Source organism: Toxotes jaculatrix, chromosome 23, assembly GCF_017976425.1.
Source record: "Toxotes jaculatrix isolate fToxJac2 chromosome 23, fToxJac2.pri, whole genome shotgun sequence".
Taxonomy (NCBI): domain Eukaryota; kingdom Metazoa; phylum Chordata; class Actinopteri; family Toxotidae; genus Toxotes; species Toxotes jaculatrix.
Window position 1 is genome coordinate 12,053,713 of NC_054416.1, and position 24,359 is coordinate 12,078,071.

At 41.7% G+C, this 24,359-nt stretch overlaps 3 protein-coding genes and 1 pseudogene across 3 annotated transcripts; 3 read left to right on the forward strand and 1 right to left on the reverse strand.

Moving 5' to 3' along the window:
• Positions 1–129: 129 nt before the first annotated feature.
• On the forward strand, positions 130–11,561 carry nectin4a (nectin cell adhesion molecule 4a). The gene is made up of 11 exons (XM_041030784.1): positions 130–492; positions 3,094–3,288; positions 3,804–3,971; positions 4,462–4,740; positions 4,854–4,971; positions 7,518–7,672; positions 7,805–7,964; positions 8,355–8,430; positions 8,800–8,862; positions 9,039–9,242; positions 9,351–11,561. Exons 1-11 carry the CDS (start codon positions 438–440, stop codon positions 9,741–9,743), a joined length of 1,866 nt encoding a protein of 621 aa, XP_040886718.1. The 5' UTR covers positions 130–437; the 3' UTR covers positions 9,744–11,561.
• Positions 11,562–12,176: 615 nt separating this feature from the next.
• LOC121177538 (ubiquitin thioesterase OTUB1-like) lies at positions 12,177–16,487 on the forward strand. Its single transcript, XM_041031868.1, has 7 exons — positions 12,177–12,255; positions 13,658–13,719; positions 14,275–14,373; positions 14,574–14,692; positions 15,053–15,137; positions 15,494–15,688; positions 15,901–16,487. Exons 1-7 carry the CDS (start codon positions 12,213–12,215, stop codon positions 16,096–16,098), a joined length of 801 nt encoding a protein of 266 aa, XP_040887802.1. The 5' UTR covers positions 12,177–12,212; the 3' UTR covers positions 16,099–16,487.
• A 423-nt stretch (positions 16,488–16,910) lies between these two features.
• On the forward strand, positions 16,911–18,673 carry cskmt (citrate synthase lysine methyltransferase). Its single transcript, XM_041031286.1, has 2 exons — positions 16,911–17,026; positions 17,543–18,673. Exons 1-2 carry the CDS (start codon positions 16,945–16,947, stop codon positions 18,223–18,225), a joined length of 765 nt encoding a protein of 254 aa, XP_040887220.1. The 5' UTR covers positions 16,911–16,944; the 3' UTR covers positions 18,226–18,673.
• Positions 18,674–18,763: 90 nt separating this feature from the next.
• LOC121177506 lies at positions 18,764–22,986 on the reverse strand (annotated as a pseudogene).
• Positions 22,987–24,359: the final 1,373 nt, after the last annotated feature.

Here is a 24,359-nt window from a genome sequence, read left to right on the forward strand (position 1 = left end):
GGGCAGGTGTGTAGGTAAAAAAAAAAAAGACAGAGAGAGAGAGAGTTTGGGGTGGATCATGGGTGGCGCGCGCAAACAGGTCTATCCAAACAGGTAAAAAGCTGCGCCTTTGTTTTTTCTACAGGACAGTCATTATGGCGTATGCGTGACAACCCAACACTTGACCTGAGCCTGAAAAGATTTGACTTTTTTATTTATATTTTACACAAGGACTTACTTTATATAGCTACAAGATCCATACCTTGGACTTTGGAGAGGATCTGGTCCTAAAAAAAAAAAAACATCACAAAGGATGATCCGGCAGCACGAGGCATGAATCCGCCTCGGTGCTTCATGCATGTCTGTCATTTAGGATACTGTTACCTGGACTGATGAGCTTTATCCCACCGCTGAACTTATCCCAACTCGTGCTCAGTTAACAGCACCTGCCGAGGAGAATGACACCTCTGCTGAACAGACTCTCCCTGTGTCTCTTTGTCCTCCGGATCTTTGGTAAGAGACCTTTCACATGGAGTCTGTCCAAAGTCTTATCCTGTAAAAACCTATGGTTTTCTTTAAAGACTTCACAGCATGTCAGTGCTTTGTTTGTGTCTTTATGTTGTTTGCTGTCAGAGGTAATGTTCCTTATGGGCTGCGGTGTGCCCGCACTACTCAACGATTAGTAGTGGCCTTGTGTTAGTCTCTCTCATGTGTATCTCCTATGATATTTCCACACTCTCTAGTAGGCCTACTCATAATGCCACCACTATAGATGTGTGTGAGCTTTGGAAGGAAGTGTTGCATTGGAAACTAAGCAAAAATGAGTAATGAAAATGTTCTATTAAAAGAAAATGCTTATGTAGAAGTGACCTTTGGTTTTCTTGTTGATGAAAGCGGATCAGTAACAGCACTGTAGGACCTCCTGCATATTCACAAGTTCTGTAGGAGTTTTTCTCAAGAAATGGAGAACTTCGCTGGAGCAGTGCTGTTAAAGAAAACACTGCTGTCTGGTATTTCAGGAAAAACAGGTTGCTGGTTCACAAGGAGTGTGTGGACCCTCCTAGTGTGTGTGTATGTGAGTGAGTGTAAAGCCTAAATATATGTGTACATGTGATAAATGCTGTAGGTGTCTCTCACCGTTAGAAAGTCTTTCCACTGTACTTCTAAAAGGGTATAACACAATGTGCTCTATTATAATGTGTTCAGCAAAGTGCCAGGATGTTACTTAATAATTTGATTAAGTTATAAATATATTTGCCAAAGTACAACGTCTCTCACACCATCAGGCAGTGATAGAGAAAAGTGTGGCACCAAAAAAAAAAAACAGTTCAGTTCTATAAAGGAACAGCAGAGGCTGGGGTTATTCCAGTAATGCAGCACAGGCAGATTCCACAGTAGGCTTAAACTTCATGGTGATGAACACACACACACACACACACACGTTTGTGGGAAGAAAAACACACACACACACCTCTTTACAGAGCACAGTCATCAGGTCTGACGGTAAATGCATAAATCACATCCTAACCTGTGACGTATCGGAACAGATTCTCCCACATCAGGTTTTAAATCAGCATCATAAGAAGATTTTGAACGTTTCCAGGGAAATCAGTGTGGATAAGGAGGAACTGGTGAGACAGACGGTGTAATGCCCACTGTTTTGCGTCTGGCTCACACCTGACACTGTGACCTTACATGACAGTTATCATATCAGTGGTGCCATAGGAAAGTACTAAAGATTTTTGAGTTTTAGTCATTATTCCAGCCTTGAAACTTGACTTTCTAGGTTTTTATTATAGCCACACTAGCAGCAGAGCTAGTCTGCTTGCCAACACTGAAGTTTCTCCGCAACTTTTTGATGGATTTCCATGTCATGTTTGAAAAGTTTAGCTTCAAGTTTCTTTTGGAACAATTCTGTCAAAAGAAAAATCCAGATGTTGATCATACAGGAGTGAAACTGAAAATGTCATAATGTGTAAACAGATACTGTGAGTGACCTGTAAAAACAAGTTAGCTATCATTGCAGAACAGTGACTGGATTGTAACACTGTAGCAAACGGCAGAGATGTGATCAGAGATAAAGACTTCAAGGAAAATTTTGACAGAAGAGGTGCAGCTGATGAAAAGGCCACCCTGCTTGTCCTGCACCGTAGACCCACATGGTCTGTCATGCTGTGAATTGATATTGGCCTATCATTAGTAATACTGAAATTCATTGTCCATGCGAGCTGTTCTCTTTCGCTGTCAGCAGGGTTGTCACCGTCAGGATTTTCTGAAAGTAATCAGTCACCAGCAACTAGATCCTTCAGAAAGATGCAAACAAACTTTTAACTCTACCATTACATACAGGCTGCAGGGATCCATATGTCATGAGGGTCACACTGGTGACCGTGTGTGTGTGTGTGTGTGTGTATGTATGTGTGCTTTATGAGAGGACTGCTGGAGGACAGGAGAAGAAAAGGTGTCACATTATACGTCGTCTACATCAGACAGATCAGCAAATATGATCTGTTAGCAGACGGAGAGAAAAGCAGAAAGACAGGAGAGACTCATGGAAGCGTTGGGTGTTTGTGTTTTACAGTGTCAGACACATAATACATAGTGTGTATAGACTTTATAGTATAGTATGTCATGTAGTGTATATTTCCTGGGGCTTTGCTGAATGTCTCGCTGTCTCCAGACAGTGAGGTAACCCTCCTGTGAGTTTGCTTTTAAGCTTATCTCGAGCGACTAGTTAAGCGACATATCTTCACTTGTACTCAGCTCTTCTAATAGACAGCCTGTTTTCTTTCACCTCCCTCGTTCCTGTCTGCGCTGTGTGAACTCTCTAAACCCCGTTTGTGCTCCTCTCTGCCTTCAGTTTCAATCGCAGAAGTCCATGTTGATGTTGTGTTTTCGTGCACGGCTTCACATTTTCATATCATGTAGCAAATAAGATGATTTCCTGAGCTGCTTTTTCTCTTAGAGCTATTGCAGTAGGAAGTAACTACAGATAGGTCAAAGGTCACTGTCAAGCTCAGTGTTACTGTACTGCAGATTGAAACCTATTCCTTATTGTTGTTTATTATTTCTTGATTCCTGCGTTTTACCTTCGTGCACTTCTTTCTGTTACAGTGATACAGGGAGAGTTTGTGAATCGCCCTCCAGACGATTCCATCCTCTCCTTTGCAGAAGGGGAGACTGTCCTGCCCTGTGTCTACCAGCCAAGCGAGAGCGGTGTGGTGGTGGTGCAGGTCACGTGGTATAAGAAGAAAACGGATGGAACCAAAGACCAGATCAGCACCGCGCACAATGTTAACGGACAGACGGGTCAGTTGGGTCTGTGGCTCGAGTGGCATCATTTGTCAAGTCGTGGTCACTTTACATCCTCATCCACCAGCTGAAAGAGGTTTTGAAGTAACTGAATAACTTCCCCTTTTCCCACAGTGAGAAATGACTTCTTTCACAGCTCTCACTCTTATAGTGCTGTGCACTTTAAGACTAAAGCTCACTGCCATCTAAAAGGACTGAGACACTGGGCGTCTCTGAGCTTTTCTGGTTTCTTGTCATTTGTGGTGATTTAGTTATTGGAGCTTACTCCCATTGTGAGTGCGAGACATGTTGGACAAGACCGTGAGCTAAATGCCCAGAATGTAAATGTAATTTCAGGCATGAGTGCAGGCGTGTATATGGAACTGAAAATGACACAAGGAACCCCGAGGTCTGTTTTCAAGTTGGTGGACTTAATTTTTTGTGTCACATCCTTCCTCACACGCTCCCTTAACCCTGTCCACTCTTATTCTCTCTGTCTCTCTGCCCGTTTTTCTGCCTTTGTCTGTCTGCAGCATTTGGGACGTGGTCTCAGCGCGTGCGCTTTCAAAGCAGTGAACCCACACAGGACTCGTCTCTGGTTATCATAAGCACAGAAGTCTCCGACGAGGGGACGTATATATGCCACATCACCACCTTCCCCTTTGGCAACTTTGAGAGCGAGATGTCACTCGTCGTATGGAGTGAGTCCCTCCCTAATGGCTCTGCCGCACAGCAGAAAAAGCTCAGTCAAGTTTGTTATTGCAGCATCACAAGTGAAAATATGTGGCACAGGGATGAACTCGGATGGCAATAACAAAAGTCATTCCAGTCGCACAAGGAACTGAAATGACTTTCAGTGGGCTGTTTGTTAGTTTGTCACAGTTGCACAACTTAATTGCTCACGACTCACTCATCAACTTATTTGTCAGTAGTTAGTCACACATTAAGTTCACTAGGACCTTATAAGGCCATGAAGTCCTGCACAGGAAACAATGTGGTTTAATGTTATCAAGGAATTCAGGGCAATACTTCCTGACAATATTTTATTTAGATTACAAAATACAAATGTAAAATAACCACAACAGTTTTTTTCAAAAAAAATATATTTTGGACCCATAGCTCATAGTAAGAAATTGACTGAGAGTTGATTGAGTTCACTCTGATCGAACACTGCAACAATCCTCCCTCCAGGCCATCCTATCTCCTCTCTGGAACCTGTGACTCTGGTGGAGGGACAGTCCTATAGACAGGCTGCTTCCTGTCGCTCCGTAGCCCACCCACCTCCCCGCATCTCCTGGGACACTGACCTGAACGGCCAGTCCACCAACCGCTCCTTCGACAACGGGGCGGTCACCTCGCGTTACTCCCTGCACCCCCTGAGGAGCATGAATGGCAAGAAGCTGGACTGTTTAGTGTGGCACCCGTCTTTACCAAAACCCTACAGGATCCCTAACAGCTTAATAGTGCACTGTGAGTATTCATAGCTAAAATCCTGGATATTCAGCCTTAGCTACATTTGTCCCTGGTATTTTTTTTTAATGTTTTTAATGTTTAACTGGTACATTTTTTGTTCTTCCTCTCAGTCCCTCCACATGCACAGGTGTCTGGCTACAAAGGAGACTGGTCGTTGGGTCTTGAGAATGCTGCCCTGAGGTGTGTGAGTGAAGGAAACCCCAAACCACAGAGTTTCACCTGGACCAGGTACAGTAGGACCCGCCTCCCTCCCTGGGTGTCTGGTGCTCGTGTGACTAACTGTCTGATGTGTCTGGTGACTGGTTATTTTTCTCGTAAGTTCCAGAGCCAATTATTTTTGCTATGATTTCACCAGTGAAGAGTTTGAATGGGATGTTCAGGAGAGTTGCACTCAGGCCAACCCTCAGGGACCAAAGTAACAAATTATATCTACTTGTATTTAGCCATTTTAGCTGTAATCAGTTGTTTGTTGGTTCACTTTAGGGCAATGCTTTAGGTAATGCTTTAGGGTAATTGCTTAACATTATTCCACTCTCACGTCTCAGTGAGAAACATAAGTGGTTTGTTGAAAAGAAACCCACAGTACACCTTTAATCTCTTTTGTGTATCCAATTTATCTCAAGTTCTCAAGTTCCGTTAAGTCAGTGAGTGCTACCTTATCACAGGTAATAGATTCTTTGAGCTAGTTATTCAGTTTTAGTTTCCTCTTAGCTTAGCTTGGTCACTTATGCTCTTGACTGAAATAGCCTTTTCCAGTGCAGTCTGGGAGGATCTCCCTTTCCACTTGACTCAACCAAACAAGTCCTGGCACTGGCACCTCCCAATTCTGCTGCACTCAAACTGACAGGTTCAGATGTTGCGTGTGTCATTTAAGAGGTGGCAAATTGCTGCCCGGTGTTAAACCGCGACGAGGGTTTCACTCGGATGCCTGTTTGAGTCACCTGGTGTCATCTTTAAGCCAATTCCTGTGGTGCATCAGTAGATTCTCAGGGTGTGGTGCAGAGTTTGGCCAGTGAAATGTGTGAGACAAAGAGTGAATGAAAGAGGAATGGCTCTCATTGAGATATGGGGAGTGACAGTTAAGCCCCAAGGGAAAAATACTTGACGCACAGATGGCGTGCAAGTAATTAAAAATGTAAAGAAAAATAAGTGAAATGTTCTGTGAGGTTTCCTCTCATGTCAGTTGTACATATTACGTGTCGTTGGTCATGGGAACAAAGCTTGGGAAAGGTTGTTTTTTTTGAGTAAGGCTCACCAGACACATGCCATGGGTACACTCTTGTAAATGAATGTGTATACACACATTCTCATTTACCCAAAATCTCTAGTTACAGTCAACCTCTCCTTGCTCAGGCATGCATTATACATGAACACACGCACATAAATACGGCTTCAGTGGGCAAACCTGTTGGATTTGGCAAGGAAGGGCGTTAGGTGAAGTAATAGCTGGTGTCACAGTGTCGTGTTGCGGCTTGTGCCAATAGTAGACAGATTAGACGGTTTCACACGAAGGAGGGAGGAAGAGGGGGGTGACAAGAAAAAGGGAAAGGGATGAGCAGCCTGAAATAAAGAGAGAAAGAGTGAACTGGTTGAGGGGGGGCGGGGGGGGGGGGGGGGGGGGGGGTGGTAAGGGGCGGCGTGAGGAGGAAGAGGAAGCAGAATGTGTGGATTTGTGCGTGAGATTTTATCGTGACTGTGTGTCTGGTGCATATGTAAAAACACAGTTCCTCTTTCGTGCCAGTCATAGGGGCTCACTGAGTGCTAAATGGATGTTACTGTAAACTCTGGGAGAGTAGGAACTCAGGTTTGTTTCAGAGCGTGTTTCCATCATGGTGGAAACACAACAGGTGTTTCTGGGGGCAGTGTGGGCTGAACATGCTCACAGCAAAACACAAACAGTAAGTTCAAGTTTGTTCAAGCTAATAAATCAAAACCACAACCGATGAGGCAACTCCCTGGACAGTGTTGAGTCACACTGCCAGGAAATATGTGATGGTTCCAACCACTTACTGAAATGTTACTGGAACACAGAATGGAAAAATTCAAAATAAAAAGAGACATTTTAATGGAAATAACTGTACTGAGCTGTACAAAGAAAAACAAATTCGTTTGTATGCACAAACTTGGCCAATAAAACTGATTCTGATTCTGATATGTTGATTTTTCTTCTCTCTCTCACACACGTGTTAATGGGAGATATGTTTAGTTAGGTTGAAATGAAAAGCAGAAATAGGTGGTTAGCATTCAGTCATAGGCAACATGGCTGAACAAAAAAACAAGAGAAGAGTGCACCGCCTACACAAAATTTAGAAGTAGTAGTATTTCATTTCGATGAAGGGAGGGTATTATTAACTTGGGCGGGGGGGTGGTAATGTAGTTCTGCCATCTTAACTAAAAGCAGAACTACTTTAAACCTTTTTTAAATTTTCTCAATAGCTGACTCTATCTCTTCTGTGGGATTGGGTGTGAAGAAATGTGGGAACTTTTTTTGCGTGTGAACATGTTATGGTTTAAATTGTAGTACACTATCCTCTATTCCTTTCAGTGTGCTAAAGGCACTTAGTTAACAGCTAAAGGCACTGCATTGAAATGCAATGCTTCTTTTTTCTTTAAATACTAAAAAATAACATTCAGGCCCTCACCCTAGTTACAAAGTTTTCAGTTATGAGGAATTTTCAGATTAGCGCTTACCTCAAATTATAAAGTGAAAGCTCTGTGTGTTGATCTAAATGCACTGCAATGTAACATCGTCTTGTATTTTGTTGTGTCTGCAGAATCGGTAGTCAGTTGCCGGAAGGCGTGATCTCCCACCTGAATGGAACGCTAGTTTTTGGGCGACCCCTCGATTTGTCAGACAAAGGCACCTACCAGTGTGTGGCGAAGAACGAAGTGGGAGAAGCGAAGGCAGAGGTGGAGATTGTTGTGACAGGTAGATGAGAGCACGATCAACATGACAGATTGAGACTTGTCATAATAAGTATATAAGTATAATATACTGTGAACTGAGAACAGAGGTATACATCCATCTGATGCTGCCTACTTCCCTTCTCACTCTCTGCAGAGTCTCCCATAGCACAGGAAATGCCTGAAAACATGCTGCTGCTCATCGTGGGGGGTGTAGCGGGCGGGCTGCTGATCCTGATGCTCATCATTGTCATCGTAGTCATATGCCACCACAAACACAAGAGCACGAAACTGGAGATGGAGTTGACTGAGAAGACGTATGTGGACATGACATGATGTTTCATTAAGATGAGATAAGATGACACTTTAATAATCTCTGTGGGGCAGACTGGGCCGAGAAAGAATAGAGCAAATCAGGGCTATTAAGCATATTACAACTGACAGCTACGACAGTGGTGTGTTAAGCAGAATTAGAGGAGCGGAAAGTGTCAAATTCAGTTGATGAATGTGTGCATGTGTGCGAGGAGCACAAAATAATATCAGAGACTGAGAAAATAAATGAATAAATATGCACAAAAATGAAATTAGAATAATCAGCAAAACTTAAAGTGATAAAAAACACACAATTCACAGTGAAACTCTGTCAGATTTTTTAATAATTTAAATTCCTCTCTCCTTTCTTTCTCTCCATCTCTTCATGCTCACAGGAAGGAAATAAACACCCTCTCCAGGCAAGCTTCTTTCAGGAGGGTGAACTCTGCCAGCACAGACACCAGAGGAGCGGTACTACCACTAAATTATCCTTTTCACTCTGAACCTACTGTTGTGCTGCAGCATCATCTTGTGTTTTGTCCTATTTTTGCACGGCCTGAGTCAGGCTGTGAGACGCTGTTCAAAATCAGTAGAATGTTTCACACCATCAGTTTTACTGTGATGAATACTTAACACTGTGCTCTATAACCCTGGGAGTCAGCTAGCTGTGGCTTTCTGAGGAAATGAGTGAGAGGGTGTGAAAGTTCTGAAAGGGCATGATGTTTTATGCACAGAGTTTTTTTTTTTTTTTTTTTTAGGGTTTAGGATTTTGGCAACGTTTGAGTTGATCCTTATCTTGAGTCCCACAGCTAATCCTGCCCTCTGTGTCTTTACTTGCAGGCAGAGGAATACATCCCTCTGGGGGTAGAGGGAACCCTGAGGACCAGCTTGACTTCCTTCGGGGTCAGTCTACGTATCTGTAGCAAATTAAGTGATCTCAGTGTGATTCGTGTGTGGCTCTGTCACTAAAGCCTCTGAAGTTTAAATTAAGGGTGCAGGAGAAGGACACGTTCCAATCAGACCACACCTTTAGTTTATCTGTGAGTGCTGATCAGTGTCCTTTTTTTCTGCACTGACAGGAGCAGACTCACTGCCATGACAGCCAATCTACTATCTCAGGTGGGCGGGGAGGAAGAGGAGGAGGAGGAGGGGGAGCATATGACTTCCTGGGAAGACCAGTTCTGCACAACAGCTCACGGAGGGGGAGAGACAGGCCTCTGGATAGAGCGGAGGAGAACCAACTGAGAGTGGAGTCATATGTCAGAAACAGCTCTATGTCTTTGGTAAGTGTGACCAAATTGTGTGATGCATCTCACCTAGTTTATTATACTTTATTATACTTAGCTGCCGATGAAATGATTACTTAATGTGTCTGCTCTGTGTCTATGCAGCAGGAAACTCGTTTCCACCCTCCTCTCACACCATCAACCTTTCCTATGGTAGAGTCCACGGAGATCCCGAGACGGCTAAACGGCAGCGCCCTTATCCCGACAGACGGGGGTTCACGACCAGGAAGTGTCACTAAAAATCACCAACACCCTCCTCTGAGCTGCAACTACCCACCAGTAACAGATGATGAGGATGAAGTGGACGAAGGTTTGGGGGGTCCTGCCAGCCAGGAGCATCCTGATGACCAAGACAGCGAGACCAGCAGCTCCCAAGTGTCCGAGGCACACAGTGCACGCTATCAGAAGACTAATGGCACATTAAGATCCAAAGCCCGACTAAGCCCCAATATGGTCAGTCCCCATGCCTCCATGATCCACAGGGCTCAGATAGTTTAGCAGGCTGCTGGAAAATGACATGTGAAACTACAGAACTGCCAATGAAAGTTAGTCATAACCCAGAAAACCAGTCTATGGTTATGGAAAATCTTCACCTTCACAACACTGCTGCATCTTCTGGATTTGTGGTATCTGTGTGATGTTTGTCGATCAGCAGTGGGCTTTGTATTCCCCCAGAATACTGGCAACAAACAAAGACAAGGTCAAAATATTTCCAGTGCAGCTTCTTCAACTTTGATCGCACACAATGTTCATTGCAGATCTTTTGTAATATATCGTATGTGTTGGTCTAAGCAGCTGTAACTGACAGTGAATGCAACTGACATACCCTCTGTGTGGAATGTCAAAAACACTCAAGGACATGTACAGTAGGAAATCAGGAAATGCAGGAGAAGGCCGTGGGAAAGTTGGTGCATCAGAGAGGTAGATTGCAACACCTCTGCACTGAGGGTGGGTTTTTGCTTCAGAGGTGTTCAGCACCTGTGCTTGTGTTACATTCCTTCACACGTCAAAGTTTGAGATCCAATCCAGAGGAATTTAAAGAGGAATTTACATACCAAATTGTTGTATCAGTGCCTGAAATTGTCATATGGTGTGATGTGAAAGTTACTGTTATTGTATATAAATGGGGTTTACTTTTCTTAACAAGTGCTTGTGACTCTTGCTGATATGATTTCAATATTGAGATTCATAGGATAGGACACCATAGGTTGAACCACACCACACCACAATTTGTTAATGCAAGAACAAAGCAAGAACATGAGTTATAAAGTGTGGTACATTGAGTCTTTAAACCTTATATAACACTTTGCTATCAGATCCAGGTCTGGTGGAGAATCCTATTTCTAATAAAGTGTTAAAAAGGACAAAACATACATTAAACTTAGCTATTTTTAAATAGAATTGAATTTTTTTGCTCAAATGAATAATTATTGTGTGTGTCACAGAGTGACACCTGTCACACAATATGATGTAACCATATGAGATCTCATGCGCTTTGCACAACATTGGGCCTTGTGGTTACAAAACAAGGGTACTGAAGTGGGAGGGCCAAAAAAAGAAGAAGACATGTTTTCTGTACCTCCTGATGGAGCAAGGACCCCACCTCCCTAAGGGTTTCCAAACCATTGCCAATGTAAATATTATATAGTATGGTATCCATTTCTGGGACAAGATCTTTTTTATCTGAGCAGACTCCAAGAGAGGACGATGCCTCTCCAACAGGAATTTGTGAACTGTCACAGATTTTTTAGTACTGTGACAAAATGTCTTGTTTATCTTTTTTTTTTTTCGATGATATGTGTTATATATACATATATGTGTATGAATATTGTTGGGTTCTGTTACAGCACTGATATGGGAATCAGTGTGCCAAAGTGAAAAAAAAAATCACTTTTGCTTTTTTGGCAAATATGAAGTATTATTTTGATATATTGTGTTACTTTCTCCAAGACAAATGTCAATGTTGCGTTAAATGTATGCTTGGACAGTTTGTCGCAAAAGAAATGTACCATGTTATCCACTAACGCCCAGCAGGTCAGAGCAGCAGGTGAATAGTATTATGTTCAATGCAGGCTGTATTTGCTGCCGAAAGTTCCGCCTGACATGTACTGCTGGAAAGTGCAAGGACTTGAATCAGCCTACAAACTGCAAAACTACTGAACTATGCAAGAGTCTGAATTCAACTGTTATTTTGTAAAATTATCTTCCCGGCCATGTGCTTGGATTTTCCTTTGCTTTGTGTATGGGTGTGAGCTTGGATTCTTTGATGGATTACAATAAATGTGCATGGTTTTTCTAAAAGTACACTAAAACCTGTAGGTTAGGGGTACTATAGTTGACTTTTGGATAAATCCTAGTTTCTTGATCATCTATATATGGTTATTTACACTGAAACCTCCTCTGGTTTGTTAAGGATTTCTCTATTGAGACAGTGGGGAATTTAGGGATTATTTTAAAAGATCACATCACTCATTTTTGGCCCTATCAAACCCAACAGGGATGGTTGAACACCTATTCCTCCCACTCTTGGTGTATGTAGCCTGTTGTCTTAGCTGGTAATCTACCTCCCCCTAGTGTGCAGTGTGTTTGTTAGTTTGTGGTGTTTTTATTAAACACAAATATGCTCAACAATCAGCACTATGTAAGCATCAGTTACAAAATAAGGGGTAAAGCTAGATTTTGATTAGGGGCCTCAAAATTCCTCAAAACTCATCAAGATATCATGGGTATTAATGCAAAACACACCTCATGGCCTGTATACATTTTTGTTTATATTGTGTTTAAAGTACTTACGTTTTACCAAACAAACCATACCTAAACAAATATTCAAACAAACAAACAAACAAAACATAAAACAAACATAAATAAATAAATGAATGAATAAACTTTACTCTAAGTGTGCTACCGCCCGGAAGTGTGTAATGAATGAGGTCATGCAGAAGGAGGAAACAGATCTCGACAGCTAAGATGGCGGAGGAGCAGCAGGAATCATCACAGGGAGAGATGGAGGGTGAGAGAAAGCGTTACGACACGGAATATCCCTCAAACTGCGCGGCCATATCTCATGCTAGCGCAGCTCATGTCCATGCGAGTGTGTGCCCGGTGTTCGAGCCGTTGCCCTGTCCGTGATGAAGGGGCACTGACATGCAGCGATGATGGGGAGACAGAGGCCAGAGCTTGTTGGCTAACGTTAGCTAGCTACCATTGCTACACAAAGAAAAAAAACGCTTGTTTAGTTATTGACGCCGCAGCAGTTAATGACAGTCCCAGATTTTTTGACCTAAGGAAATATTGGAAGTGTAGGCTTAATGTTGAAGATGGGATACCTCATTTTTGGATGTTAAAACGACGTTATTCGTCGTGACAAGAATTTGTTTTGTTTTCGGACAGGACGAGCTAGCCAAGTTTAGCCGAGGGACGTTAGCCGGTGTTGTGGATTATCTTTTTTTTCATATCAGCTGCTGACAGTGGGCATGGGAATGCGTCTGCGGTTGCTTGTGGTGACTGCACATGTTGAAAACGGGAAGAGAAAAGGGCAGCTGCTTTCGTGAATGCTTTGTTGTTTTATTAAAATTTAAAAGCACAGCGTGCCTCTGCTTGCGATGGTGCAGTGGTTTTACTAGCCAGAAAAAAAAAAAACTCTGCCTATCGCTGTTTTTTGTAAGGTACATAAATAAATAAATAATAATAATAAAAAAAAACCCATAGATATGCAAAATACTTTAATAAAGTGTTTCTGAGAGAACGAACTTGCTAACTAACGGGGAACCAGTCCCTCAGGGAGCTGCATCATTTCTGTGCAGGTTGTTTCTCCACCTGGTTTGTGTAGCTAACCGTAACAGTAAAGATGAACTAAAATGATTTACAGTCCGTGTTAAAATTGTTGCTTGTGTTTCTTGGACATGGTCAGAAACGCATTGCAGGTGCACTGTGCTCGGATAGTATTACAAGACAATCGACTTGTATTGTTTAGGCAGCAGAGGTCCATGTAACACTTGCAAACACACATTGTATAGAAATTGAAATGCATGTATACACAACATATATAATGTTGTGTATACATGCAACAAACAATTGTTCTTTGATTGCAAAGCATGTTAGTTTTTGTGTGCACTTACACTCTTAATTTTATTCAGCTGAAATTCTTTATTAACCATGATATTATGATTTAATATGATTTAATGTCCTTTTATGCTGTTTGCTGCCACATTTGATTTATTGTAAACCTGCAGCACTGACCCTCCTACATTTTAAGTCTGCGACACCATAGCAGTGTCTCTGCTCATCCACTGTGTGATGTTCTACTTAAAGATGGAAGTTTTGACCTGACCTGTTTTCATTTTGATTTGCCTCATAAACTTTTGAGCATCTGCTCCTGAAGCCTAATTAATTTGTCACCTCTTCTCTTACAGGAGTGAACTGCCTCGCGTATGACGAGGCCATAATTGCTCAACAGGACAGAATTCAGCAGGAGGTGAGAAACTCATTTTAATTGAAAGGGCAGCTTTCCTTTTCCAACATAACAAAAACAAAGGTGACTCATCATTATTCTTCCTCAGAGCAACAGGATTAACAAGCTTCCAGATTCCACTCATTTTTTAAAACAGTCAACCATCCATAAAACTTTGTACACAACTGAAACCTTCATATGCAGCTGTCAATATCAAATAAGATGCATTTTTTGTTAATGATTTAACTGTATTCAGTTAACAGTTGTTTTTTTTACCTGACCTACTGAAGCCTTTTAACACATCCCAGTAATTAACCTTGACCTTGACCTGTTAAGATAAATGTGAAAGTTGTCTGCACAGCTTTAACCTTATAATAAAATTATGTCTGTGATAAAACAAACAATATAAACAAATAAAATATTATTTGAAGTTATGTTTAATAATGTGTATAAATACAGAGCTTTAGTTTTTTGTTGGTCAGAATTGAACCCTTGTCTAACAGGTCAGGACCAAATCACTCATGAGTTAAGTCTTTTACAGTGCATGTTTTCATTTTAATTTTCTGCGTGTGTGTCTAGATAGCCAACAGTAACCCTTTAGTGTCAGACAGACAGGACCTGTCGGTGCTGCAGAGGGAGTATGCTGAAGATGACACAGTTTATCAGCTCAAGATCAAGGTCAGTCAAACCACACCACCTGCTCCCGGGTTACTGCCACCACACCATGGTGCATTTCCTGCACAGTCCAGGGCTTCATTTTTTTTTTCCACAAGCCACAAAGCAAAACTGTCTGTTGCTTGCATGCTCAGATAAAATCTTTGCATGTGATTTATTTATTTATTTAACAAACACTATAAATCTTTTTTGTTTTGTTGCAGGACCTATACAAAAAATACTCGTACATTCGTAAGACGCGACCAGATGGGAACTGTTTCTACAGAGCCTTTGGTTTCGCACATCTCGAGTCCCTGCTAGATGACAGCAAAGAACTTCAGAAGTGGGTGTCACAGTGGTTACTGTTTGGGCTGTAGGAGCTAATGGTCTCTAAACTGGAATTTAGTCTGTTTTTATACAGTTTTGTGTTCTCTGTGCTGAGCGCTGATTGGATATATGTTTAATTTTTTTTACACGAAGTTTTACACAAATCTGACACATGCATGAAAAGTACCTTATATATTCCTTAGGTTAACTTTTAGGTGTACTGCTGTTGTGTTTGTTATGGTAAGAAAAAATGTGGGCATTATGCGTCTGTGAGTTTGCCCTGCACTCCTTTTTGAAATATTTAAAATCTAACAAGCACCACAGAGGCTCTAATATTCAGGGGGTTAATGAATACATGTTCTCTTTGTCTCTTGAGGTTCAAAGCAGTTGCAGCTAAAAGTAAACTGGACCTGGTTAATGAAGGCTTCACTGAGTTTACCATTGAAGACTTTCACAACACTGTGAGTTTCCTGCACAAGAAAAATAATACATGTATTGTATATTGTTAACCTAAATGTATTATTCTGATTTAGCTTCTGAAGTAGTAGGCTATTCATTTGTATATCACAGTGAACAGTAAGTATGATGGGGCTTTTTGCAAAATGCTTTCACTGATGGTTTATTCTGGTTGTAAAATTCTCTAACTCTATCTAAGTTTATTGTAGTTTAAGCATTTCTCTGCCACCTCTTAATGGTCATCTGCCAAGTCAGCTTGAGCAGACAGACTCACTGGCTTTGGCCAGTTGGATAGTAGGTTGGCAAGCTGGACACTTCGTACATATCCGTCTAATGATGTAAATAATGTCTTCCCGCCAAGTTCATGGACCTGATCGAACTGTGTGAGAAACAGCCGAGCCTGCAGGAGCTGCTGAGCTCCTTCAATGATCAGAACGTGTCAGACTATGTGGTCGTGTACCTGCGGCTGCTCACCTCAGGCTACCTGCAGCGAGAGCATGGCTTCTTCCAGCATTTCATAGAGGGAGGACGCTCAGTCAAGGAGTTCTGTCAGCAGGTGGGTTTTGGAATTCACCTTTTTGAATAAAAAAGACCCCCCCCCCACCTTGGAAAGTGTCACTGAACAAGAGAGGGGTTGGTGTGTTAGTGTGTATTTGAGTATGCAGTCCACAATTCTTTGGATGGAGAAATATATGATTGCATTGTTCAATGTTTGTGTCTTAATGAAAACAAATCACATGCTTGTGTTTTTTTTTTTCCTCTTCCAAGGAGGTAGAGCCAATGTCTAAAGAAAGTGACCACATTCACATCATCGCCTTAGCCCAGGCCCTGAACGTATCCATCCTGGTGGAGTACATGGATAGAGGAGAGGGAGGAACAGTCAATCACCACGTCTTCCCTGAAGGCGGCGACCCCCGCATCTTCCTCCTCTACAGACCTGGCCATTATGACATCTTGTACAAATAACACTCCTGGCCACAGCCCACCTCATCCTCCTCCTGCTGTATGGCACAGCAGTTGGTTAATAAAAATAACTTAAGCAGCCACGTTGATGAAGCATACATCTGTGTATGAGATTACACTCATGTATTTAAAAAAATAAAATTTAAATCACATTACATGCCCCCCCCCCCCCTTTTACCCCTTTCAAAGTTCCAGGTTTTTCCCTCAGTCATCACAAAATGGTTAATTAAAAAAAAATCTTTGGAAAAATAGAAGTGACTCCAGGCATTTAGAGTTGTACAGGTTTTTTTTTTCTTTTGTGGTTGTAAATGTTATCTACTTGCTTTATGTTGGATTCTTTTCCTTTGTTACACTGCGTTTCATTGAGTTTTATTAAAGGGATTTACATCTTATTTCTTGTGTCATGTTTTTTTTGTTTTTTTTTTAAGTTGTTGAATTTTGGGTTGCAACAAATGATTATTTACATTATCTGTTAGTGGAATTCTTGTTTTGATTAACTAATCTTCAAATAATTCACAGAAATGGGAAAAAGCAGAAAATTTGTCACATCTGAGAAGCTGAAACCAGCATTTTGCAGCTTTCAACTGCAAAAGGGAACAAATAATCGTTCAAAAAACACTATTTATTGTATATATTATCTTATTTGTTTACACCTGCACCCGCGCGTGCGCAGTAGCATCACTGGTGCGTAACCTATTCGAAGATCGTCGCCTAAGACAGCGCACGTTCACATCTCCTTCACATTTTAGGGGACGCGAATAGTCGCTGCTCGTGGTACAAGGAAATACGAGCAGAGTGAGACCTCTCTCGTTGTTCAAAACTAAAGACAAGCGAAGTCCTTGAGTGAAAATGCATCCGCTCTCAAAACCTTTGGCATTGTTAAGCAGAGGAATGGTTGCAGCGTGTGTACGGCATCACTCTTCTCTTACAAGTACGTTTAAGTTTAGAGTCACTGTTTTCTTTAAGCTAGCTGCACTGACTGAACTGTTTATTAAACGCTGTTTCAACCGCAGCTACCTAAGCTAGCTAGCAGCTACAGCAGCTTAGCTGTAACATTGTGTGTGCACATTGAACTTGATGTGATCTGCAGCTCTGTGTAAAAGCTTTATTTGGATACTTACCATCAAACAATACTTATTCTTCAGTAAAGTTTAAAAATATGTTGGTTTTGTTTGTTCCCACGAGCATTGTGAAACATTAGGCAAATTTAAAATCACAGAAAAGTCACATTAAAGATCTTAATGCCAAATGCAGTGTCTCTCAGAAACATAGAAAATGTCTCAAATTTGAGAAATGAAATAAGGACATGTTCAACAGCCAGATGTTGACATGAAGTCCCTCAGTAAGACAGAACCATGCAGGCACCAAAGTTGGTTGTATCTGTGTTTTACTTCTAATGTTCACTGAGTCTAATTCGATAATCCTGTCTGTCTGTGTTCCTCCTCAGCTGAACTGATGGAAAACATGGATAAGAAAGCAACCTGGGACCGTTTCTACACGGAGAACAGCAGCAGGACAGCCACCTTCAAAAACTTCGAGTGGTTCTTTGGTTTTGATTCTGTACAGGACTTCATTATGCCCTTTTTGCAGGCTAAGTCTGATCCAGATGCTCTGCTCCGAGTTCTAGACATGGGCTGTGGCACCTCAGCACTGGGGCCCGGTATTTACAGACACTCTCCTCTCCCGGTCCGGGTCACTTGTGCTGACATTTCCCCCATAGCTGTGCGACTAATGCAGGAACACGTTCAAGCTAAACCTATTCAACCTCACAATGCTTCCTCTCAGCTTGAGTTTGTAGAGTTGGACTGCACACATCTTCACAAGCATTATGGTTCCAGCAGTGTGGACCTGATAGTTGACAAGGGCACCACGGACGCCTTGTTGAGGTCCAAGGAAGGGAAAGGAAAGGCCGGCCAGGTGCTGAAGCAGTGTTTGAAGGTGTTGCGGAGCTCGGGATCTCTGCTCCAGTTCTCTGATGAGGACCCTGATGCCAGGCTGCTGTGGCTGGAGACTGAAGCGCAGGAGCCGGGGGTGATGGCAGCAGACGTTGGGGTGCAGGAGGTTGGGGAATTAAGGGGAGTGTGGTACTACTGCTACCAAGTAACTCCTCGCTTTATTATACAGCAGTAACTTTCTTTATGTCACATGAATAAATTATTGAAAATGATTGTAAAAATAGAAAAAGATGGATGTGTTTTTCTCAACTGGCTTATACTGCATTGTTGATATATTTTTTATTTAAACTCCAACTCCAAGACAAGTTATGTATTTAATATATTGTAAATTTGAGCCAAATACATATTTAGAATAGGTTGAGACATTCACAGTTCAGTTATGATACTAGTGTTTTCTGAATTCTGCATCTACACCGATTAACTGTAATGTAATGATTTTTTTAGAGTTGCAAGTGTTTTTCCTCTCAGTCCCTCTTATTATTTGTTATCCAACGCCATCTAGTGGCCAGAACACTGTCTCACCCAGCGTGTTATAATGCAGAGGTGTCCAAACTGTTCCACAAAGGGCCGTGTGGCTGCAGGTTTTTGTTCCAACCAATCAAGAGCACAGTTTGTGCTGGTGCTTGGTTGGTTGGTTGATTGATTGAAGTATTCTTTTATCTTTACCGTGACTTATTTATGGTACTGTTACACTGAAATGAAAGAAAATAAAATCTCATTAAACAGATTTTAATATCTGGCAAAGATAAACTGAGAAAAACTGAGAAATTTGATACATTTGGTATTTGTAAGAAATTACATCTGGTGCAAGGACATTCAATCTGCTGTTCATACACAAGTAAGAGCAAATTAAACCTGCACCAAGTTGATTAAAGAATGGCATGAATTTAACTCACAGACAGCTTACTCACAAATGCTACTGCACCAAAGACTGGCACAAAAAAAAAAAAAGTAATAACGCTGTGCAAACAGTCAAGTACAACAGCCGTCATCAAAGTGCACACGTATTCGGAAATTAGCCTTGTGTTTTAAAACAAGCTAAAGAAAGTCACTGGATCCTCTCCATCCGTTAGCTCCAGCTCTGCGTCCTTGCAGAAAGATGGAGGGATGAGCTGCTGAGGGTCAGCGAGTCCGATGACGTTGTCAAAAAAGCTGAAAGTGAAAAAGAGGAGCATCAAGTGATGAAGCCACACAGAAAGAAAAGGAAATGACTAAATATTAAAGGAAAAAATGAATAATAATCTTAATTAATAATTATCTCACAGCAGATATTTTAAAACTTCAGTTCATAAGTAGTGGAGTGAATGCACTGACCTGGTCACCACCCATCCACTTTTGTTGCAGTGAAACAGACTGCTGACAGGGATACAGCCAAACTCGGTGACAGTGTTCATGTACTTTGCTGCAGAAACAGAAGTGGATCACGAGGCAGCTGAAGCAGCACAACTAGACAAACAGGTTCATGATCATAATGTACAAGGAAAGAATCACAGGAAGTCATGCGCTACACTACACCACATGACACTGTAACTTTTCTGTTTAATTTCCTTTTATGTAGTTTCCTCTTTCTGTACCTTTCCCCTTCTTCATCTGCAGCTCTCCCACCCAGGTGTTGACCAGGACTCCCTGTCCTGGGCCAGAGGAGCTGCCCAACACAACCTGTCCCAGCAGGGAAGCATTGCGTGGGATCGCCAACGGGTGGAAGTCCACGTTCAGTGGCTTCTTGCAGCATGTGTGGTTCCTGTAGTTAATCTTGTACACAACACCCTGGAGGACAGGACAGCATTCATGCAGTAATTTGTGTTGTACATGATAGTTCCTAATGTAGAAATCACTGCTGCTGTTATCATCACCTCTCTGTAGAGTAGGAGCACATCAAGGTGGAAGGTCTTATTGTTATAAGATCCAAACTCTCGGAGGCGGATGCGCTTTCCCAGTGCGTCATAGCTGTACCTGGCGAAGGCCGTCAGCTTCTCACTCTGGGTGGACTTTGAAATGAAGAAATTTTTGTGACTGAAAATCACTCTTTAAAAATATTCCTACAGTTGACCTTTCCAATGTATTCATTAGAGACTTGTTTGAGACTTACAATAGAAAGTTTTCCAGTCAGCAGTGGTGGGGATCCTGACAAAAATCAAAGCAGTGGTTTTGATCAAAATACATTTACATCACATCATTAGATAGACCTCATAAATGCTGAAACAGAAAGAGAGCTGCAATGTGAAACGCTGAGATTGGAGGCATCCCTCTGAACAATTCTCCCTGGAAGTGTACTTACTGCATGGTCTTGGTCTCAGAGCGAGGCAGCCCACTGACAGGCACACAAACAGGGCGAGGACTCTCATGCCGTCTGATGATAGATATGCTCGTCTGTCGACTGAACGCAAATATGCTGCTGCTTCACTGCTTTCACTTATAAACAAGCTGGTGAGGCTCCCAGCCCACATCCACTGCCGGGTTTTCTCAGCTGACACGCCTGACCTGTCAAAATAAAGGTAAACACCATTAATAATAGCATACCTTGGTAGCAGTGGCACAAAAAAGGGCAGAAATCTTAATCTCAGCACAGATCTTTAACCTTTTATCTCCCCTGGTTAAGATTCAGACGACTTTGCTGATAAAAAGTTGCATGATTGCCTTGGGAAAACATTTGTTGTGCTACCATTGTTTCATACAGTACACATGAACTGGTAGAGGGGGTGAATAACATCAAGGTGTCAGCACCAAATGGCTTTTATTTTATTCAATGTTGTTGTCAAACATTAAGGACAAGGAAGAGCTGAATATAAATATCACAGGTTTTTGATTGTGGGTGAGAGTCTGTCTGTGTGTTTATCTTTCTCCATCAGTATCATATGTGAAATATGACTCATGTTTTCACAGCTGTAAATGACTCAAAAAGTTCATTTTCAAACTTGAATTTTCATGATTAGAAACCAGTTGTAACACATTTTTCTTAAACTTCAGAGGCGTTGATATGTTGAGTGATAACATCATGTCATTTCATTTCTCTAGAGTCTCTGGACTCTTGAAAATTGATATTATGATTGTACATGTAGATGTGTATTGTATGTCGTCATTGCACACAGCGGCATGGTGAAATGAACACATTTATTTTGTATTCTTATATTTTTATTGATAAAAATTGCATGTGATCACACAGTACGCTGTTAGAAAATGGGACAATGCAAGTCAGAAACTACGAGACACTAGGCTGTTTATTTAACAGTAATGTGGGTACAGTCATAATAATGTGGACCATGTTGCTAAAGGTAACACTCACTGGAGATTTGTTTATTGTTTATTTTGCATTTGAGTATTATGCAATTTCCCCACTGAGGGACTAATAAAGGATTCTCTTATCTTATCTTACCTTATTATACCTTTCGCCAACTTTTATTGTGTAAAGCTGGAGGAAGGCGAAACTGCACTAACATTTTTTTCTAACCACATGAGGGAAGTGAAATAAACAACACTGACATATTCACACCATCTACCAGCCTTTTGGTGACAGTGTTAGCAGATTTCCAGCAGACAGTCAGAAATATTAACGGAACTACATCCATAGGTATAATGAAAGCATTCAGAGTTTAACCCATAAATCTGTGATTTAAAAAAATTGCAAACGTGTAAAATTCTGCAAAATTTTATTTCTGTTTAAAATCTCCAATTAGCTTCGATACATCAGTCACAGGAGACTCTTAAACCTTTTTAAGGAACAAGCTGAGGAAGTCCAGCGGCTCCTCTGTACTGTCCATAGTCTCTGCATCGGGGCAGAAGTCCGGAGGGTTGAGCTGACTGGGGTCTGAGAGCCCAATAACGTTGTTGAAGAAGCTGGAGAACAGAAAGACAGTGACATGGTGATCCCTTGGCTCAATAGAAATATTTCAGATTTTTTACAGTGTTGATCTGAATCTCACCTCGTCAACACCCATCCATACTGGTCAGTCTGGTAAGCAGTGCTGACAGGAATGCATCCGAATTCAGTCACTGTGCTCATGAACTTTCCTGGAGGAACAGAGATGATTGTGTTGTAAAGTAGAGTGAGTGAATGGACGGCTCCGGCCGTGAAATGCTCTCTCACCTGTTTTGTCAGGCAGATCTCCCGTCCAGGTGTTGACCAGGAGTCCTTCTCCAGGTCCAGACGAGCTGCCAAGAACAGCCTGGCCCAGCAGGGAAGCGGTTTTTGGGATTCCCATAGGCTGGAAGTCTATCTTCAGAGGGCTTTTCTTGCATGTATGGCTGGAGTCAACAATCTCATACATAGCAGCCTGAGGGATGAACGTCGTGGAATGAGGATGAATGAAGCTGATTCTGATGCATTTTGCTGTTTTTTTTAATTTTACACTTAAATATAATCAGTCACAAAGAGTGCTGGATCAAATACTTATTTAGCCTGTAAATTTAAATGTTTAAACTATGGCTATGTTCCTGATGGAATAATCCTCTGATGGCGAGCTCTGTGCTTTGACTTTGCTCTCTGAGATAAATATTAGTGATGATCATGTCATTGTTTTATTCACCTCTTTGAAGAGCAGGAGAACATCATAGGTGAAGCTCGTGTTCTCATAAGTGCCCAGCTCCTTTAGGCGTATCCGTTGTTCCATTGCATCGTACAGGTATTGGGTATAGGTCCACAGCTTTTCATTCTGTGTGGACTGGAGAGTGATTCTAAATGAGCGTAATGGTGCTTAGTGCTCCTTTGTTGTGCTCACAAAACACTTTAAAACAAACACTCACCACAGTGAGGGCTCCGCTCAGAAGAGGAGGACTCGCTGTGTTAAAATATAACACTGCATTATTTCACAGAAGTACACATTTCACACATGTATTTGTATCTAGTGTTTTACTTACAGCATGGGTGAGGCTTCTGGGCCAGGCAGCCTGCCAGTAAGCACGCTAATACAGCTAAGAGTTTCATATTTTAGGTCTCCACGCTCCTGTTCACAAGCAGCAACAAAAGCTCTGGTGCTTGGGAGAGGAGCGACTTCCTTATATACACTGATGCTCAGGTGAAAGTCCAGCTTCCGGGTTTTATTTATGTGAGCCTCATGAAAGTCATGTCCTCATACATCTGAGTGAAAAGCTTCTGATATCAGGCTCACGTCACCCACAAAAGCCATAAGAGCCTTTTTATCTTTTTCAAATGACACCTGCTCCACTTTATGTTCACTATACTCTGGTTAATGTTTTTCATGAAGGAGACGAGTAGCAGATTGTGTGTATAATTATTGTAGAACAGTATGCCTACACAACCAAACTTAAAATATATTCACATAAAATACACATCAGTACATTTCACAAATACGCACGTTTAGCTCACTTTTCATAAAGTGCTTGTCTGTGTCTGTGAGGCTTGTGCTCAGTGGGTCAGGGGTAAAGAATGCTGTTTGTGTTCACAAAAGTAGGAGGCCATAAATCAGGAACTGGATTTTGTTTGAATGGAGAGGAGTCATGTGCTAATGGCCCCATGGCTGACATCACTGTCATATGATGTGGAGGTGTGGGACTGCAGTCTGGAGTACCTGGATGTCAGGAAATCTTCTTGCATTCTGTACATGCACATTAACATGGTTCTTCATTCCTGGGATTTTTACATTTCAACACTTTGCAAAACTGAGTGTTGCACCTTTTAGTTTCCAACAATGTGTCTGACTTGCACAGCAAAAGTTGTGTTCATAGTGTATATACTGTATGTATAACAAGGAGATAATATTATCATTGTGATCAGAAAGTAAAACACTGGTTACATTAATGTGGGCACAATGTTTGTCAGTGACAAAGACACCTTAATAATAACAAGGTTATCTGACCTTAAAGTCTACACCGGTCACATGACCTGCTGCGCTACAGCAGCTTAAAGTAAATGTCAAAGTCATGTGATTCATAGAATTCACCAAATTTTCTCCAAATCATAACCCCATTATGTCTGAATAATCATTAAATATAAATAAACATTTTGAAACATAGCTGAATAAATAACACAAGAGTGTTAACAGGGCAGTGAATGGATTTATGTAGTGAACAGCTTCACACTCATTACCTTATTTGTCACAGTGTCAGGTGATGCCTACAGAAGGCTATAGGTTTTATTGTCGTTTTTAACTTGGAATTTTATTTTGGAATCGTAGTGGCTCTCAGAGTACCGCTCTCCCTGTTGCCCCCCCTCCCAGCGGCCTCACCTGTCTTTACTGCCTTCCAACACCTGTTATCCTTACCCTCATCACGCACCTGCGGCCCGTGGCTCGGGGTCGAAGCTTATGGTCAAGATGGCTTTAATCAGCGGGAGGTCGGTTTGTGAGAACTGTG

Excerpts from the sequence above, each read along its gene's own strand:
- nectin4a (XM_041030784.1), top strand. The coding sequence starts at position 438 with ATGACACCTCTGCTGAACAGACTCTCCCTGTGTCTCTTTGTCCTCCGG. Across the intron at positions 8,431-8,799 it reads GCACAGACACCAGAGGAGCG|GCAGAGGAATACATCCCTCT; the intron begins GTACTACCACTA and ends CTTTACTTGCAG. Across the intron at positions 8,863-9,038 it reads CCAGCTTGACTTCCTTCGGG|GAGCAGACTCACTGCCATGA; the intron begins GTCAGTCTACGT and ends CTGCACTGACAG.
- LOC121177538 (XM_041031868.1), top strand. The coding sequence starts at position 12,213 with ATGGCGGAGGAGCAGCAGGAATCATCACAGGGAGAGATGGAGG. Across the intron at positions 14,374-14,573 it reads TTTATCAGCTCAAGATCAAG|GACCTATACAAAAAATACTC; the intron begins GTCAGTCAAACC and ends GTTTTGTTGCAG. Across the intron at positions 14,693-15,052 it reads GACAGCAAAGAACTTCAGAA|GTTCAAAGCAGTTGCAGCTA; the intron begins GTGGGTGTCACA and ends TTGTCTCTTGAG.
- cskmt (XM_041031286.1), top strand. The coding sequence starts at position 16,945 with ATGCATCCGCTCTCAAAACCTTTGGCATTGTTAAGCAGAGGAATGGTT. Across the intron at positions 17,027-17,542 it reads GCATCACTCTTCTCTTACAA|CTGAACTGATGGAAAACATG; the intron begins GTACGTTTAAGT and ends GTTCCTCCTCAG.